This window comes from Perissodus microlepis, chromosome 18, assembly GCF_051167445.1.
Source record: "Perissodus microlepis isolate ML-2025 ecotype Zambia chromosome 18, ASM5116744v1, whole genome shotgun sequence".
Taxonomy (NCBI): domain Eukaryota; kingdom Metazoa; phylum Chordata; class Actinopteri; order Cichliformes; family Cichlidae; genus Perissodus; species Perissodus microlepis.
Genome location: NC_140478.1, coordinates 23,218,596 through 23,236,442, shown reverse-complemented (window position 1 = coordinate 23,236,442; position 17,847 = coordinate 23,218,596). Strand labels below are relative to the sequence as shown.

Genomic DNA, 17,847 nt, shown 5'->3' with positions numbered 1-17,847 from the left:
TCTGTGCTCCACTTACGGTAACTACACTCTCCCTCCTCACCCTAACCCATCTTCACGACCCACAGAGTTGTTCTTGCTTGAGCTGAAGAGGAGACCTGCTGCTGGGAAAAAAAGGGTAAGGAAATGTGCATTATCCTTCATCGGTGTTGTTCCTTGGAGAAAAAATAATCATAAGGCAACGGAAATTCACAGAAATTCACAACAGATGTGATAAAAGTAAAGAAATCTGTAAGATCTGCTTATTACATGCCACCATACCCTGGTTCTGCTCTGTTCTCCCATTTTAAGGTTCAAGTTTGCAAAGAAGACCACCAGTTCTGTATGGGGAAGCATGAAGACATGAGTTTTCTGAAGTAAAACTGACCACTCAGTGGCTTCTCTAAACATCCAGCTCTCCTCTTTTTGGATGGATCAGGCTGAATGCCATGCAATGCATGCTTATATTCAGAGGAATGCTGATTCTGATCTTTGCAACTTAAAAGATTTCTATGGAAGTGCAAATATGATAGAAGAATAATACACCCTTGGCTTGAATCAAGTCAGGACGCCTCCCCTACTTGCAGGCACAGGGAGTTGTGATGATTTTTAGAAAACAAGCAGGAGTACTGTCCTCACTCCTCGCCTGTGATGATGATGGACTTACCCAGCCAGCACTCGCCTGTGGAGGTCAGCTGAAGACGACGCCACACAGCTAAGTCTGGATTAGCCGGCCGAACGGTAAGGACACCACATCTTCTTTTGTTAGTCTAAGCCAGCAGCTTATGAGGAAGGCGTTAGGTGCTGCTGACAGAGATGGCTCTCCAAGTGCTGGGGTGGCAGAAAACACACGTTATCCGTGTCAATAAGTGGCTCCTCTGTAGAGCCACATGACAATAGCGCACTACGGCCTGTCACAAAATGCTTGCAGAGCAGTAACCGCTCACTGGTCACAAAAGGGGGTATCCCGTGTTGTTGGAAGAGCAAAAAGAAAAATAAATTAGCACTCTGATTTTCTTGCAACCTCTCAACACTCAGAAGAGTTTATTTTGCGAGGGAGGAATATTTTTCTTTGCCTGTCATTTGCCCAACATGGTGGTTTGCCTCATTCTAAAGCACGAGTGCACTCTAAATACACGCTCCTTTTAAAAAAAACTTAGTTCCCTACTTAGACTTGATAAGAAACTGGGATTTTGGCTAATTATTTTTTTTGTATTAGTGATTTCAGGGATTTCCACACCTTTAATAGTTTAAATAATTAAGAAGATCAGGATCACAATAGAGGCGCTTGATGACACTCATCCTTGGCATTTTTTACTGAACTGATGATCCCTTTTGCACTAAGCCCATATCATACATGGAGATTATACTGTATCTGGCTGTGCTCCGAGAGGAGGGATAGCGGCTAAGCCTAAAGTCAGTTGAGCTGTTCAACTTTCATAACCTCCCAAAGCTGCTCATATAAACTGATGGGGAAGCTGAACACATGTACTATTCCTCATTGCCTCAGTACATACGTGCTGCATGCATATAATGCAGACACTGCTAGCCTAAAGAAAGTATGGTCAATAAATGCAAAATCTCAACATATTTTGGATGTTTGTACTTGCTTGTGCTTGCTGGCGTGGGTCATACTCGAAAGTGGTATTCAGTGTGTGCCAGATGGCCGCCAGCCTTTTGTAAAAGCAACATCAACATGTTTAACATGGGTTTAGAGGTGATGTTGTTGTGCTAAAAGAGGATCCGACAGAGACAGATTAAGAGCCAGGATAGACTCTTTAGAAAGTAGCTGAGACGCACATAAAAAAATAATGAGGCAACGTTGTGTTTCTCTGCCAAGAATAATGCAATCGCTTCACATCAAAAGGGTGATTCAAATGTATTGTCTGCACTGCACTTGGACTCTCTCCTCCCATAACAGCACAGGCCAGAAATACTGAGACAGGTGTCAAATGTGCATCTTTAAATCTACCTTCACCTCACTCCTCAATAATCCTGCTTTAACAGCAATAGGTATGAGTTGTGCGATTCCGTGCTAAGCCGTTGGGTCACTGGATTAATCCGTATCTAATCCAGGGGACCTGATAGTAGGCCTTCTAAAATAAAATTGAAACTTTTTAAGCCACTTACCCAAATCCAGTGGACGAAAAAGGATACCAGAATCGTGTTTAAAATTCAAAGAATGTGACCAAAAATTGTCACAACTTTTCCGGCATTGCTCAAAAGCTCCCCTTTTTGCTCAATAATGAACATCAGCTTTCTAGCTAACAAGGAACAGGCTTGTTTTGATTATCCCATGGTCTCTGAGTGACAGAGCACGAGCCAACCGATGTGGCTACCAACAAAATTACACCACAGGCTTTTTTTGGTTGCATTAGAACCGGGGCCGGATATAGAACAGCCAATCCTGGCTCTGAAATCCCACTTTATTTTACAACCTCTTAGCCCACCCTGGTGCCACCACAACAAAGCTGACTCACCAAGTTTGTCACTTTTCTTATTCATTATTCTGGCATTTTGTAGGCAGGTTGGGATTTAGTGGTGGAAGAGCCTGCAGGTGCTCATTCTCTGTGGACCTTGCATGCTGGCCTAACCTCTGAGCTAGAGGTGTCTGACGGATTAATACGGACACACACACAGAGCGAGACCTGTGCTCTGCCACCAACACTGCAGCCAGGTGTTAACCCACGTGACTGCAGATAAAGCCGGCAGGCATTAGTGCTAATCCCGCCCTGATCTTTGGAATATGTCCCTATTACCTCCCCAAGCACTCTCTAGCTGTCCCCAGGTCTCCTGATGGTCACTTAAGAGGGAAAAGACAAGACAAAGCCTCTCTAGGACTCCAAAAAGCACGTTGTTTCTTTGCAGCAACATAGTAGGTGCCTTTCCCACTCTTTGGTTTGCTACTGCTATCTTACGAGTGCAGGTATTTACGGGGTGTGTTCAGAGTAATACAGAGACAGCCAGTCACATGGCTCCAGCGAAGCCGCAACTCACGGTGCATTAACAGTGCTCTGTAGGCACAGGCCTCACGTTTATGCAGTGGCAAACACACTGTGGTTAGACCTGGAGAGTTTTCTTGATATCAAGAAACAGCAAGGTGATATAAGAAAGATAATCTAGTCTTATGTGATGGAGCTGCTGATTTTAGCATGTGTACACCATAGAAGTGAAGTGGGTGTCTGGCCAACAATTGAAGGTTGTACTTTGTCTAAATTTCTAGACAAGCATGCGTCAGATGACTGGGAAAGAGTGAAACCACGCAACTGCTGTACGTGTGTGTTTATGGTATGTATGAGTCACAGAGAGAAAGGGAGACAGGGTGAAACAGAAGAGGCTGTATTTAGAGAATATATAGGAACAAATGCTGCTGCATGGTGAGACATTGAAGTTGGTATCTGCTTCTTTTTTTTCCAGCACAAAGACGCTCTTCATTTTTGCTGTTCTGTGATCTTCTGTCACAATGACCGTGTCTCACTGGTCTCGATCCAGACTGGCTGACAGGAAAGCCCCCCTATCTGCTGTCTTCATTCAAAAGTAAAAACCACAAACGCCGCTTATCCCCATTTTGACAGATCTCTACTTCATCCGTAGGCTGTGACATTCTGTTGAGTGTCTCCTTCTGGCCAGAGAAGGAGGGGTTTGACACGGGTGCCATGCTGCTATATAATTACATTACCACCAGCTTAGAAGCACCAAGGCCACTGACCCAATTATTCCCCGAAAACGTCGATTTTATTGTGTCATTTGAAAGAATGCAATCTTTCAGATCATCAACAAGAGCTCAGTTGATCGCTGCAGATCGGCCTCCAACTGCGCCATGCGTGCATGCATGCGTTAGAGAATACATAATGTCTCGGGAATGGCTTTGACAGACTTAAGCATTTCTGGATGAACAGTTCACTTTCATGGTTTGCCTCAGACACGTTAAGAGCCTTCTGGGACTGTTTTCTCTCTGATGGTAGCTCTTCAGGTGACATATGGCCCAGAGCAAATGTCAGGTGTGCTATCACTCCCACACTCTCTCTGGAATCACAAAATCCTCATTTCCGGCCGTTTCCATGGCTTCAGACTGTTTTCTCGTCGTAAATAGAAGATTTTATCCCTTTGTTTTGGGCCTCACACAATCAACCGGCCTTCATATGCACACACTGGAGCATGCATGGGCATATCATGATGCTTTGTGAGGACCAGACATGTTGTGTGGGAGCTGGTTTAGTTGTTTTTGCGAGTCATCTGCACTTTTATACCTCTGTTTGAGGATGAGTTTTCCTTCTGCTACAGAGTCCTAAGGGCTTCCACTATATCCTCTCTGCATTTACTGCTCTTCTCTGTTTGCTAGGGAACTAAAAAAAGCAGTATTTGTCCTCAGGAAGTCAGCTACTCATTTACATATCCATTGCTCTCCCAAGAAAACGCAGGTGCCCCTTCTCTCTATCAGTAAGTGTATATATATGTCCACAGCGGTGGGGGCCAGTTACACATATTAAATGTCTGTGCTGATTAATCATCCGTGAACATTTGAACAAGCTGCAGTGTGATCCTTGGCACTTTTATTGGCGCCAATTGACTGCAGATGTGACTAATGTGTTTCTGAGTGGTGCAATTATGACAATCAAAGTGTCTTCAGGGACATGAGATCAGTGCTTGATGATGAATCTCCATCCAGTGGCAGAGACAGTGGAAGACTTATCTGTTCTTTACGAGGTAATTGTTTTATCAGGATGAGCCACGGAGGCTGAGGACACCCATGCATCTCTGCCATGTGAAATCGCTAACTCCATGGATTAATAACGGCTCCAAATTGGCCTATTAATAGCACAGGAAAACAAAGCTCTCATCCTTAGCTGTGTAGAGTAGAAAACGGCTTCATTTAAACTGAGAATTCCACAAGTTAATGCCTGGTGGACCGAACTCTCTGCCGTTAGGGTTTGGGGTCAAACCAATAGAAACAAAATGAAAGTTCCCATTTAGGCCTCCATATATAACTTCTGAGGCCTTCGCAGGCGAGAAACAAGCGTCAGACATATGGCCAGTCAGTGAGTAACATTCGGCCACAGCTACCACGCCACCTCCATGTTTGATTTACTTAGACTGTGTGTCAATTGAGGTTGCTAGGTGAAATGTTTGACTTTCAAATGATTGTCGTCGTACCCCTTCATTGAAAGAAGCTGCTTACCACGTCAAACACATATGGAATTATGAGTGATGACTCAAGCGTTGGCTGATATGACTGGTTATACCTGTTTATATGCTGTTTGCACCACTGCAGCTTATGCGCACAGTCCCTTTCTATTTTCCATCTGCGTTGTCCGAATCACACAGTTGCTGAATATTAGAGAAAACACTTATTTTAGAGTTTTGTTTCTATAAAAAATCGGGCAACCATGCAACATGTTTTCTCATTGTAAACAATCCGACTGCCTGCATACATTCCCCTGCAGAATCCGGTCTGGCAAAGCACTTTCTAAAGCTGGTCTGGATTTGCTGTTAGTCACTGCCAGTGTACTGTTTCCGGCTCTGGGGGAATGCTTTGCTCATTGCTGACATGATGTGAAGAGAACAAAGCAGTGGGCTTGTAAAAAAAATATATATATATATATATACCAGTGGTTTGACATTAAGGGAAAAAAGAAAACATGGCACATAAGTCCTCCAAATTGAGTTTTGTGGCTGCAGTGTTGCTGCATCTGTTGGGAGGGAGGGAAGATAAAAGGGTATACACGCTTGCACGTCCTATCATACATAGAATTCCAAATAGGTGTGGTTGAGACATTGTAAAGGAAGGAATGTGTTTTCCCTCTTTTCAAAGGTTTTTTGGGGAGGTTTTAGAAATTGGGGGTGATGCTCATTCTCATCAGGTATTTTTATAAATTATTTTCTGCACGTTTGCAGGGGTTGCATCCCGTTTGTCTTCAGCTCAAATAAAGAATGGCAGTCGTATTGTTTTTCCTTTTTTCTACTTTTTTCACTTTCCCAGGCTGCAGTGATACAACTTTAAACACACATCTGCATTCTTGGGTGTCAGCGAGTGATGTCGAGCTCACAGATCGTGACCTCACTTATAGTGAGAATGAGCTGGCAGCAGAATCAGAGAAAGTAAACCGGTGGTAAATTAAAAGCCCCGCTGCAGAAGCCTCACTCGAGAGAAGTAGATTTGTGGAAAGGTCGCAGAAATGTGATGGTGGTAGATATAGCAGTTTCGACACTGATGTGTCTGTGCTTTAACGTGACAAGTTCAAAAGTACATGGCTGAAGGCGTGACTGTTTAAACATGTCTGATGTTGCACACTTTGCCTCTCTCTCGCTCTCTCCGCAGAGTTTCAATGCTCCTCCACGTTCTAAGATGAAGTTATGGAAAGGTGCTACTTTTGCCTTCATGCTCTGTGCTGCAGCCCTGTCCACCATCCTCATTAAAAACATGGCCACCATTAGACAGTTCAAGCTTAACACAAAATATCCATCTTCACCCTCGTCGAGACCGTCTGCATTATTAGAATCAGCATCCAAGACCTCACCGCCATCATCATCATCGCCCTCCTCAGAATCAAGGCCAGTGCCCCAACAGATGGGTGATCTGCATCGGAGGAAACGCTCAACAGACGACATGAAATCTTTCCTCTCAGAGTGTAAGATAAGCTGTTGCTTTCATCTTCACAAGCTTGTGAAAGGGTTCCGACAAAACACTCAGCACCTGACTCTGTTGCTTACGAAGCAGGTTTAACTGTCAGTTAGCACCGGTCATAGTTCACCGGTTCTCCACAGAACATCTCCAACCTCTAAGACATGATGATCTTTTTTTACCTCACATGGCAACAGTGACAGACATTCATCAACAAACCTCGCTCTGTGGAACTTAAACACTTTCTGTTTAGCTAGCGCTGTTGCTGTTATGATAGATAACATTTTTGTGGTCCTCTGTTTGCACCTGACTTTAATTTACATGCCAACTTCAGTGCATTATCTGTGTGAGCCATCTGTTCTGTTGACATTTTTGATTGTTGAAAATGTTAGACACAAAATTACACAGAAACCAGATAATCCCCCCTCGTGACCTGTCAATAACACTTTCTGTTGATTTATTCCCCTTTTTTTGTCAGTTACCATGATGCTGCAGAGCTTCACCGAGGGCGAGCTTCAGCACGTGGTCGGAACTTTGCTAGAAAGTAAGCGAAGGAAGAGCCGGCGGCTTGCTGAGACCCAGGGCCGCAGGACTAAAAGGGCCCGAAAGCGCAAGCTGTGCTCCGTCAGGCAGCTCGAAGTGAAAGTTAATGAACTGGGTCTCGAATATAAGAGCGAAGAGACTGTGCTGCTGCGCTACTGCAGTGGCAAATGCGATAAACACCGGGAAAACTATGACATGGTCATGAAGCACATGATGACAGTGGGCTTCAGAGAGAAGGGCCGCAAGGACAAAGTTAGCATTCAGCCCTGCTGCCGACCGACTGCATTTGAGAACTTTACCGTCCTGGACACAACAGTAAACCCCAGCCGCTATCGGAACATACACAACGTATCTGCAAAGAACTGCGGATGTGTATGACCCAGAGATATGGACTTCTTTATGCTGCTCTCTCTCTCTGATGGAAGAGTCATGGTTGCTGTTAACAGAAAATCTATGGAGTATAAACTCAATGAGAGGAAGATGTGAATATGTTCCTGGATGCTCCAAAGCAGCTTTTTAAAAAAATTTTTTTTTTAATTTTTTTTGTTGGACAGATAGACTATGGCATTTGACCATCAGTCTTCACAAGCTGAGACAGTGTCACGTGGACAGCAAGACTTGACATGTACAAAGGCAGAAAATGGCTGCTTAAATCACAAGTTTTTATCTTTTCTATCCATGTAGTAACACTGTAAACTGTGGTGTAACAACAATGTAGCAAGGTTTTGTTTGTGATGTCATATTTCAGTAGTAGTAAATGAAACAGATTATGATTTATAAGCTGTAGGGGACCAGATCAGTGCTGTAACTGGACTTCATTCCCACCGGTGTTAATCACAGGACACTTCAGCCTCGTGGCCTGATTATAATGTTTTGTGATCTGGCTTAAAGCGTGTTGTTATTACAGGCCATGACTTTGGTTCCCTACTTCTATGCAATGTTACTAACTGCAGTGTTATTACACAGGTAAAAGAAAAAAGTGTTACTGATTAGAATTTGCTAATGCAAATCTATAGCTCCAGGTTTCATGCCCACGTTAAAAACTCCAGTGTATGTCGATTTGTGTTGAATAACAGCAACAGAGCAATTTAAACATTTCACACATCTTTCTCAAAACACCCCAGTCTAAAATACGCAATTACCCATAATTTTCAGGAATTATTTTCCCCAAATAATTGCCATAACACACCAAGTCAAATCAACACGCGCGGGAATCCACAAAGTTACATTCATAAACATCGCACGTATCAGGTTGCCGGTGATATAACCCGTTTCATTTTTGTCTCTGGGTGTCATTTGTGAATGTTTACACTTGCACGGTCATTAGCTAATTTGAGAAGCAGGTGTAAAAGAGAAAAATGGTTTTAGTGAAAAACTAAAAACTTGGCAAAGTAGATGCTGGGATCTGAAGTGATGTTCGCACCTCTCCATAAAACCATGTAACCTTTCTAATCCAAAACCCACAGTACAGCCTTCCACTGGCCCTTCAAATGCCTCCTTTGTTGTATTGCCTGGTTGACTTTTAGGGGAGAAAAAGCTGTTGAAATGAATCATTAAGCATCTTTTTCACCTTCGCCGATTTTTATTTGGTTTGAACCCATAGCAACTGCCTGAAGTAAAAACACATTATGTCTGTCTGTTTTTGTTTTTTTTTCCGGGAAGGTGAAATGGAGATGCGGTGCATCTTTTTTTGTTGTTCTTATTGTATTTATTTGGGAAATAAATTATGGTTTTGCATATTTATTTAGATTACCACACAGAAATGGGACAGCTTATCATCATTAAGAAACTGTGCCAAAAAATGTTTATCTTACATTCTATACTGACTGCTGAATAAATATAATTTCAGACGTATGGATGTTTATCGTTTCTCCCAAGTCACTGATTTTGGGGGTGTCAAATATTCTGTACTCAGATTGTATTTAAAATAGAAAATAAATAAAACAATAAACTTTCAATGTATCATCCTCTTGATAATTGCAGAAATTTCAAACAGAAGGTGACGTCTTTGGTGAAGGCAGGATTGGCTTATGATCATATTACAAGAAATAAACTGGCAGATTAAATATGCAGCGCCACTGTCATGATAGTGTATACAGTGCTCTGTGAAAGTAAACAGCAAATTCTGTTTTTAAATGATCATTTCATTTATTAAAGGGGAAAAAAAGCTACACAAACCTTCCTGCCCAATGTTGAAGTAAATTGCTCCCTAAACCTAATGAGTGGTTGTGCCACCCTTGGCAGCAAGAACTACAATCAAGAATTTATGATAACTGGCAATGAGTTTTTCGTATCACTGTGAAGGAATTTTTGGCCTACTTTTTTTCTTGTTGTTTTAACTGTTTTAATTCAGCCACATTGGAGGGTTTTTGTGGTCTGTTAAACCTTCCTTTTATTCTTTTGAGCCATTCAGAGGTGAACTTGTTGATATGTTCAGATTATTGTCTTGCTGAATCTAACTGAATGTGCTTGAGCTTTATGAAATGACAGACATTCACCTTCAGGATTTTGTGGAGCAGAGTTCATGGTTTCATCAATTACACTAAGTCATCCAAGCCCTGAGTGGCAAAGCAGTCCTAGATCATTACACAACAGGGCTCTAGAGTGCGACCAATTTGGTCGCAAATGCGACCAAATTTTTCAGTGGTGCGACTAAAAAAAATATTTGGTTGCACCTGTGCGACCAACTGTTCGGGTAGCGAAAAAAAAAAAAAAATCTGCAACCTTCCCTGTGGTCAACAACAGACACACATTATGCCCCTATCGTGGACTAAACCAATCAGAGATAGTAAGGGGCGGGACCTCTCTGATTGGCCGTGGTCCAGTTGAAAGTGCAGGTGGAAGTGGGAGGTGAGTAGCTTGAATAAAGCGATATCAATTCATTAAATCCTGAATCGACTTTTAAATATAACTGTGTTTTGCCAGAAACGCCAGATTCTCAGATTAAAGCTCACAAAACCATTTCAACAACAACCAAACAGTAAATGAGAGCAGGTACACGGATTCCACACAAAGACGTAAACACAGAGCGGAACCGACGCATCAGAATCAACTTTGTCTTTCTCGGCTTTCTCACCCGACGGCCCGTAGACGGACACGCTGTCGGAGCTTAGCGATTCTGATGCGTCCGGTCCGCGCTGTGATTACGTCTTTTTGCGCTGATTCTGAGCTGCAGGTTTTGTCTCTCTCCAACCAAAATTCACCGAGCCAGCAGCAAAAGAAGCAGCAAACTGCCTTCACATTTGATCAATGTCGTCATGAATTTTGCTGTTTTGCTTCCACGACTATTAAAATCACACTCCATGCACAGCTAGCTCTCTCTCTATCTCTCTCTGTACTTCAAGAACAGTTTCCCGTCTCCAATCTCTGTTTTCTGTATTATTCATTCGCTTATTACCCACCAGTCTACCGTTGTTTACAGCGCTGTCGGCTGCTGTCTTTTTCTTTTCTTTTTCTTTTTTTCACTTAAATGACCTCGGACAAGAAAGCCTATTTTTTCTGTTGTTCAATACTGAAGAAATTTAAACTTTATATGCAGAACATTGTAGAATATTTTTAAGGTTATCTGCTATAAAAAGCCAGACCAGGAAAATCTCCTTCATGTTTTTCTGTGTTTTATTCTCAGTTACTTTCACACAAAGGCATCTGCTGTGATGTTCACAATTCTGATGAAGTCAGTACTGATAAATGATCAGAATTATAATATTTCTGACTGTCTGAGGCTAAGTTGAATCGAATCGGGACTTTGAAAACCGGAATCGAATGGATTATAGAAATCAGTGATGATACCCAGCCCTAGTGAGCAGCCTAGGCACGACAGAAGTGGATGTAGCTGTAATAGGAAAAGAACTATTGCTAACTTTTCTGTTAAGTTAAGGCCTGATCCTTCTGAAATTCATAGCCAGTGCTCTGACACGGTGTCATCAATCTTTGAATGCTGAAAAAGCACAGTGTATCCAGAAAAACACATTATATTATATAAATTATTATAAAATTTGTGTGCGCCTAACTTTTGTGCCGGTACGCCTAACTTTTTAAAGTTAGGCGTACCGGTACACCCATGGCAAAAAGTTAGTCTAGGGCCCTGCACAAGTAGCACCTTGTTTTAGGGATGATGACTTTTTATAAAATGCTGGCTAGTTTTACACAAACCCTCCAAAAAGTAGCACTTTTGTCTGGTCAGTGAACAAAGGTTTTTTTTCCCCCAAGTCTTGTGCTTAAGGAGTAATTTTGGTTTTCTCCATTTGTGGATAATGGGTCTCATTGCAGGTCTTTGTAAGCCTTTCTATGCATTTTGTATGTACTCGGGTTATCTTTGCCCATGCATTTATTCTTTAAGACGTGTCTAATTCAGGGTTGCGGGAAGGCTGGAGCCCATCCCAGCAACCATAAAACAAGAGGTGGGGTAGACCCTGTACAAGTCACCAGCCTGTCGCAGGGTAACACAAAAAGACAGGCAATCATTCACATTTAACCTAACCCTACTAACTGTATGTCTTTAAACTGTGGGAGGAAGCCAGCGTACCGGCATAATAATGCACAGACATTATCCTACTAGTGTAGTCTACTATTACAATGTTTGAGATGACGTGTTTGAGATCATTAAACAATTTTTGAATGTTATCTTCCGTCTAATATTAAAATTTGTTTGATGATCTCAAACCTGTAAGTGTGACAAATATGCAAAAGAACTACAAAATCTGAAGGAGTCAGATACTTTTTCACAGCACTGTAATCTGTTATAGCAGCTCTGTGGTGCTGAACGAGGCAGCCCACAGAGCTTTCACCCAGACAGTGACAGGGAGTAACAAAACAGCAAACATTGTACTGCCTGTGAATGTATTTACTTTCAGTTATTGAGATTTAGAAAATAAACAAAGGAAGGCCGGTCTTCATCTCAATATGAAACACTGTGGTTATAATGTTGTTTTTTGTCAAAACATTCGAAAAGCACTTCACAACAACTAAACAAAAGAGTATTAAAAACGCATCAAACACCATCCTGCCATTAAAAAGCAACATCATAATTCAGACGTGTTAATCTGAGGGACAACATAATCCCCGGCAAGATCTATTGTTTACTCCAGTCTGAGAAACCGTTTAACCAACTAGAAATAAGCTAAACTGTAAATTTGAGACCTGTTTTAAAGTTTTCAGTAGGAACTGACTGGGAGTGGAGACCCTGGGGGCAGAGTGCTGCAGAAACAGTAGTCAAGAGGAGATTTTGATGTGGGGAGAATTTAAAACACTATCAAATAATCCTCTCAGTGAAATCCCACAATTCTTTATAAGCAAGCTAGTCTTCAGGGAATGTTTTTCTCTAAGATGCATAAATGCATCCCTCCAAGCCCAGAACATTGTCTCAAGAAGTAAACTTTTTCAGGTAGAAGTAAACAACCTTACTTTTTTTTTTGACCACCATGCAGCTTTTGGTTTAGTAGAATGCTTTCTTAACACTTGAAGAACAATTTCTTACAGGGAAATACCCTTAAAAAGTACGCTCATCTCAACGCTGTGCTGTAACTAAAACAAAACAAAACAAATTTTGTCAGTACCCGATAGTATTTTGAAAAGCAGAAAGTTTAGGTTTGGATTTACCCAGCTTCTCAACATCTGCCTCCACTTAAATACAGTGTAGGTGGAGATAAATTTGTTTGTGCTCGTAGCATTGAAAAAATCAAACAGAAAACATTGCACACGAGAATTCATGAGAAAGAGCAGTCCAGTTATACTGGATAATCTACAGAATGGGCATAACCTTTTTCATGGGAAGGTTTTTACATAAAGGGCCCTTTATTTATTTTACAGCTTAAGGATTTCTGATGTAAAATAAATAATCCCCTAACATTTTCATTTTCACTTCGAAATGTTGACTGATGTCTTTGTTTACTCATTTTCTGTTTAGAATAAGAAACATAATAAGCATTATTATTATTATTATTATTAGTAGTAGTAGTAGTACAAAATGATACTAAGTGCAGGTTTGGTTTTACTTCCAGTACAAGACTAAAAACTACACTGCAAAACTGTTAGCTAACTAGACTACACTGCAAAAAAAATAGCTAACTAGCTAAGCTAATAGCTTAGCTTGTTAAATTTGGTCAGTGACAATCTTGTTAATGTATACCACATATGTAAAACAGCAGCAATATAGCTTAGCTAACCCTAAATACTATACCTTTAGTTTAAATTTAGTCCCTTGGAGGTTGACCTGGAAGCCCCATTCTGTACCGGATTTTCATGTATAGTAGGCTCTTCTCTGCTGTGCCCGTCTGTGACTCAGACACCAAACAGCAGTATTCAGTGGAAGAATCCAGAAAGGTAGGGGTTGTTGTCTTTTGTATACCTTGAATCCCTGTATTAGCGGGCAGCATTGTTTGCATTTATAATTACACTCTGGTGTGCCTGCAATGTTCTGCCATGGAAAATTAAACTTGCAAGTTAAATACTGCATGAACAGCTGCTGAAATGTAGTAAACTGACAAGACTTCAGAATTGTCTCTGAGCATTTGAACAGCATTTGTCTACAGTGACAAAATCTATTATTAGATACAGTTAGAACCCATTACATTTTGTTTCACTTTGGTATCATCTTTGTAATACAAATATCCTGTGTTTGCACTGTACATTACCATCAACCAGTTTTAGGCATCCACATCACCACAACTTGTAGCTGAATGGCTGGGAAGATCAGTAGGCTAGGCCATGGGGTATACCCTCCAATGTAGTTACTTTAAATAAAGCATTAAGCTTGATTGCTCGATTGTTTCATCAATAGGCTAAGTAATGTTTGCATTTACTGAGCTTTTACTTGAAATTACAAACAAACTGATGTAATTTCAAATAAGTCTCTAGTGAGGCTGTGTTTAAAAAGTGAACTTTGTCTTTGTTAAGATGTTATAGCAAACTTTAATCCAACCCTATTTAAGTGTGAGCATTTGAGTATGTTTGGTCATATAATACACTGCTCAAAAAATTAAGGGAACACTTTATTTTCACAGTATAACACAAAATCAGTTAAACCTCAGCGGTATCTATTTGTCCTGATGGGAAGCATAAACCACTGTGACTCCATTTTACCTGCTTTGGTGCAGAAGACAGTGACAATAGGAGCACTGGAGGCGATGGACATAGACTGCCGTGCATCCCATATCCTACCTGATTGATTTTTCTCTAGTTTAGCTTTGTTGCACATGCAGCCCAGCTCCTCCCGGACAGCATATCCATACTTGTCTTTCCAAGAAGGTTTCCTGTGTCTGCCAGCATAGTAAATCTAAAAACAGCAATCACACTCAAAACATTGCTGCTATCCAAGTAGAGCTGGACTGAGGCTGATAATACCTCTATACTGATGTACTGCTATATCAGTACCTGCATTTATAATAGCCAATAAATGAACATTTAAAAAGTAAAGGAGAGACGGGAGAAACACCCTTCAGCTAAGTTGTCAGTCTTGGTGTTGCATAGTTTGTCCACCAGAGGACACTGTGCAGCAACAGCCACAAACACAACAACCAACCAACTAGAGTTTCAACAAGTAATCGTTGGTAAGGGCTAGTAACTACATACGTAAAACAAATGTTAGGAAAATCTGTTTATCTTTCATTTGCCTGAAAGTTTTCAGTTTTGAATCAGCAAATGTGGGTAAAAATCCTACATCATTGGGTTTCTATGGTGGAGTCCTGGAACTTTGTAGGACATAGGGTTGATTGGTATTGTCTCATGTTATTGTAGGTAAAGAACAGTTGTGTTTACTATTTTTATTTGATGGGTTCCCTGCTATGACTTATTGGGATACTGAAATGGAACATCATTATTTTATTCCAGTTTACTGATGATTTTCCTGCTAGAATTTGTAAAAAAAAAAAAATGGCCATGGAAAAAGGACGGAGAAGGGAATGTGGTTTAATCAGTGAAGCTAATTAAGAACAGTTCCTGAAACTCTAAATGAGCATCTGTGCTGTCATGTAGGCTTTAACTTAAAGTCAGAGGGTTTCTCATGTGGCAACACGAGTGTAGTATATACTGTATTATTTTGGAAATACACCTCTCATGGGAAGGTAATTCAAGAGCTGTATTTGTTTGAGGTATCTGCATGGTGAGCAGATGCCAGCTCTGACTTATTATGATGAACAGCGCAGTGAGGCTGTAGTGGACAGAAATCATGGTAATGTATGTCAGGTGTGCTTGTTTTGCTTAAAATTTATACTCTGGATTTCACCGTGGCTGCAAGATATCTAAAATTTAATGTGTTGTCGCCATTATTCATCCTCCGACTACCCACTAAATTAAGCAGGAAAAGCTCTTCCTGAGTTATACATGCATGAAGTGCTTGTTATACCCAGGAGACACAAATCCCAGCAAACTCCAGACGCCACAACTTCTACAAGTTTCTGCTGGGTTTAAATGAGGCAACGCCGCCTCTTGGAGCTCATCCGTAAACCGTGATTGCAGGTATTTGAAGTTAACCGAGGAGTCGGCTTCAGTTATCTGAGTTTAGAGCTGAACAGAGACAGTTCTTAGAGATTACGGTCAGTGAAAACTTTTGTATATTTGTGAGTTAAAAAACAACCAAAAAAAAAAACCCCTTGGGTTTTATTTGGCCAACCAAGCACATGTTTGAGCTTGAGTGGGACTTACTGTATTTACTACAGCTGTGGGGGTGAAATGATTTCAACAGTTTGTATTTTGAAAGATTTCTTATTTTAAAGTCAAGCTTCAGGAATAGCAGGGAAGTGCATGCCTCTGTTGCATGAAACACACAGTACCCTCAAACATTTGGATGCAATTAGATCTGAAATATAAAGAATTTCGCCCTTGAAATGACAACTCCTCACTCCAGTTACCACCAGAGTGAAGAGAAAAACTTCATGCATGTTGTATTTACATTGTTTTCTTTCTGCAATTTCCTGATCGCTTCTCATACACTGCGCCCTCAAAAATGTGCTTAAAAATGTTTATAGCTGCACTGAAAAAGAATCTGTACCTCTGACATAAACAGATATTTCCGCTACTTACCACTTCAGCAAATGGACGTCAAACCAAAGCGCCTGCACATGCATCCACAGCAGAGAACTGGAAGACCTGCAGGAAAGAAATGTTGATAGCTGCTTAATCAAAGCAACACTGGTGAGAAATGTAAACTACATAATGACACATGGCACCCATTTGATCACAAAGTATAATTAATCTAGAGGAATCTGTAACACTCCTGCACCGTGGTTTGACATTTTCAGAGAAATAATCATTACAGCTATTTGTTTTTCCTTGTGTGATTTCATGGAGCGTTAAAAGAAGGTTAGACTTTGGGCCAGCGGGAGGTAAAGTCCAAATTGAAAGAAGGGAAGCCTCCTGCCGACAGCTAAGTAAAACCGAACCAAGAAGATGTTGAGCGACGCTCAGTTAAACCATTTTAACCGCAATAATCCCTCCTTAATGTCGCCTTTTTGGACCTTTCTTGTGCAAACTGTAAGCTGTCCGCGTGCTGGAGAAAGTCATCACAGACGAAACAGACGATTGTTTGTGTTTGCAGATTTAAGGGAAAACCCCGGAATATTCCTGTCAACATTAGTGTTTAGGGGGATAATAGTGTTAGTGCATGTAAGACATCTGTTGCTGCTAACGGCACTGACAAGATCTACAATAAACATGCCAAAGTTTTACAACCCCCCTCCCATGTCCAGCTGCAGCGTGTTGGTGAATTCAGACAGTTTTAGAGGAAGATAGAGGCACGGAGGATGCAGCGATGACTCTGGAGAACCCAAACAGCCTGAACAACTGCAGCGCGCAGGTGTTTCTCCTCTTCCTGAGCAACCCTGAACTCTCCAAAGACAAATTAGCACAATCCCTTTTTGGCTGTATAACAGTATGCTTACTCTAAGACACTGGGCGTTAATATTTTTAATTAAATTACTTGATTTATATAGGATTTGTTTTGGGGGGGTGGGTACTTTAGATCATGGATAAATCATTTTCTCATAGAGATCGATGTATATGAGTCATAGAAATGCAGTTGTACATCCTTCTTCATTCATAATTTATGTTCATTTTGCCTTCCACATCCATAAATATTTAAGTGCTTAAAACATAAATAATCATTAATAATTCATTACATTCATATGGCGGATCACTGAAAAACACTTGTGCACACTTTGTGTTTCAGAAAAGACCTTAGTCGGTGATTAGCTTATGTTGCATATGGCATAAATGATCACAGTGAGGGGCAGAATATCGTAACCAGATCCACTTGGGCCGCTGCAGGATTGAGCTGATTCCACTGCACTAGTGGGGAAACGGTGGCTTGATTTGGCAACGTTTGTCTCTAAACAGATCTTGGATGGCACTGCCTCTGCTGTTGAAGATAATGACGGCCATTCTGCGGGCAGGCTGGCGTGAGTTTATGGAACTGGGGATGTTCTGTTTTCTGCTTGTGATGTCCTCCGGTGTGAGTCTCTGCAAGCAGTGAACACTCGGCTGTAAGCCTACCTCACTTTGTCAGCCAGGTTCTATTGAAGTGTTTCGTTCGTGTTGAAGGAATGTAGCTGCAGAGATGCTACTGAGAGCTGGGCGAGCTTCAGCAATGAACATTAACGGTGCCGATAGCATGCTGAGATATGTCAGGCATCGGCAGTAAAGCTGACAGTGTTTTCTCAGCCTCCGCATTCTTCCTTTATGCTCTCTGTGGTACTTGCTGTGGTGCTCTTATT

At 41.2% G+C, this 17,847-nt stretch overlaps 1 protein-coding gene across 2 annotated transcripts; it reads left to right on the top strand.

Moving 5' to 3' along the window:
• Positions 1-27: 27 nt before the first annotated feature.
• LOC146367906 (uncharacterized) lies at positions 28-9,103 on the top strand. Of its 2 annotated transcripts, XM_084913204.1 has the most exons (4): positions 28-115; positions 289-717; positions 6,296-6,605; positions 7,077-9,103. In XM_084913204.1, the coding sequence occupies exons 3-4, from the start codon at positions 6,323-6,325 to the stop codon at positions 7,517-7,519; spliced, it is 726 nt and encodes a 241-aa protein (XP_084769330.1). In that variant the 5' UTR covers positions 28-115; positions 289-717; positions 6,296-6,322; the 3' UTR covers positions 7,520-9,103. The 2 variants fall into 2 exon arrangements, with proteins under 2 accessions (XP_084769330.1, XP_084769329.1); XM_084913203.1 differs by having other exon boundaries at positions 289-6,605.
• Positions 9,104-17,847: the final 8,744 nt, after the last annotated feature.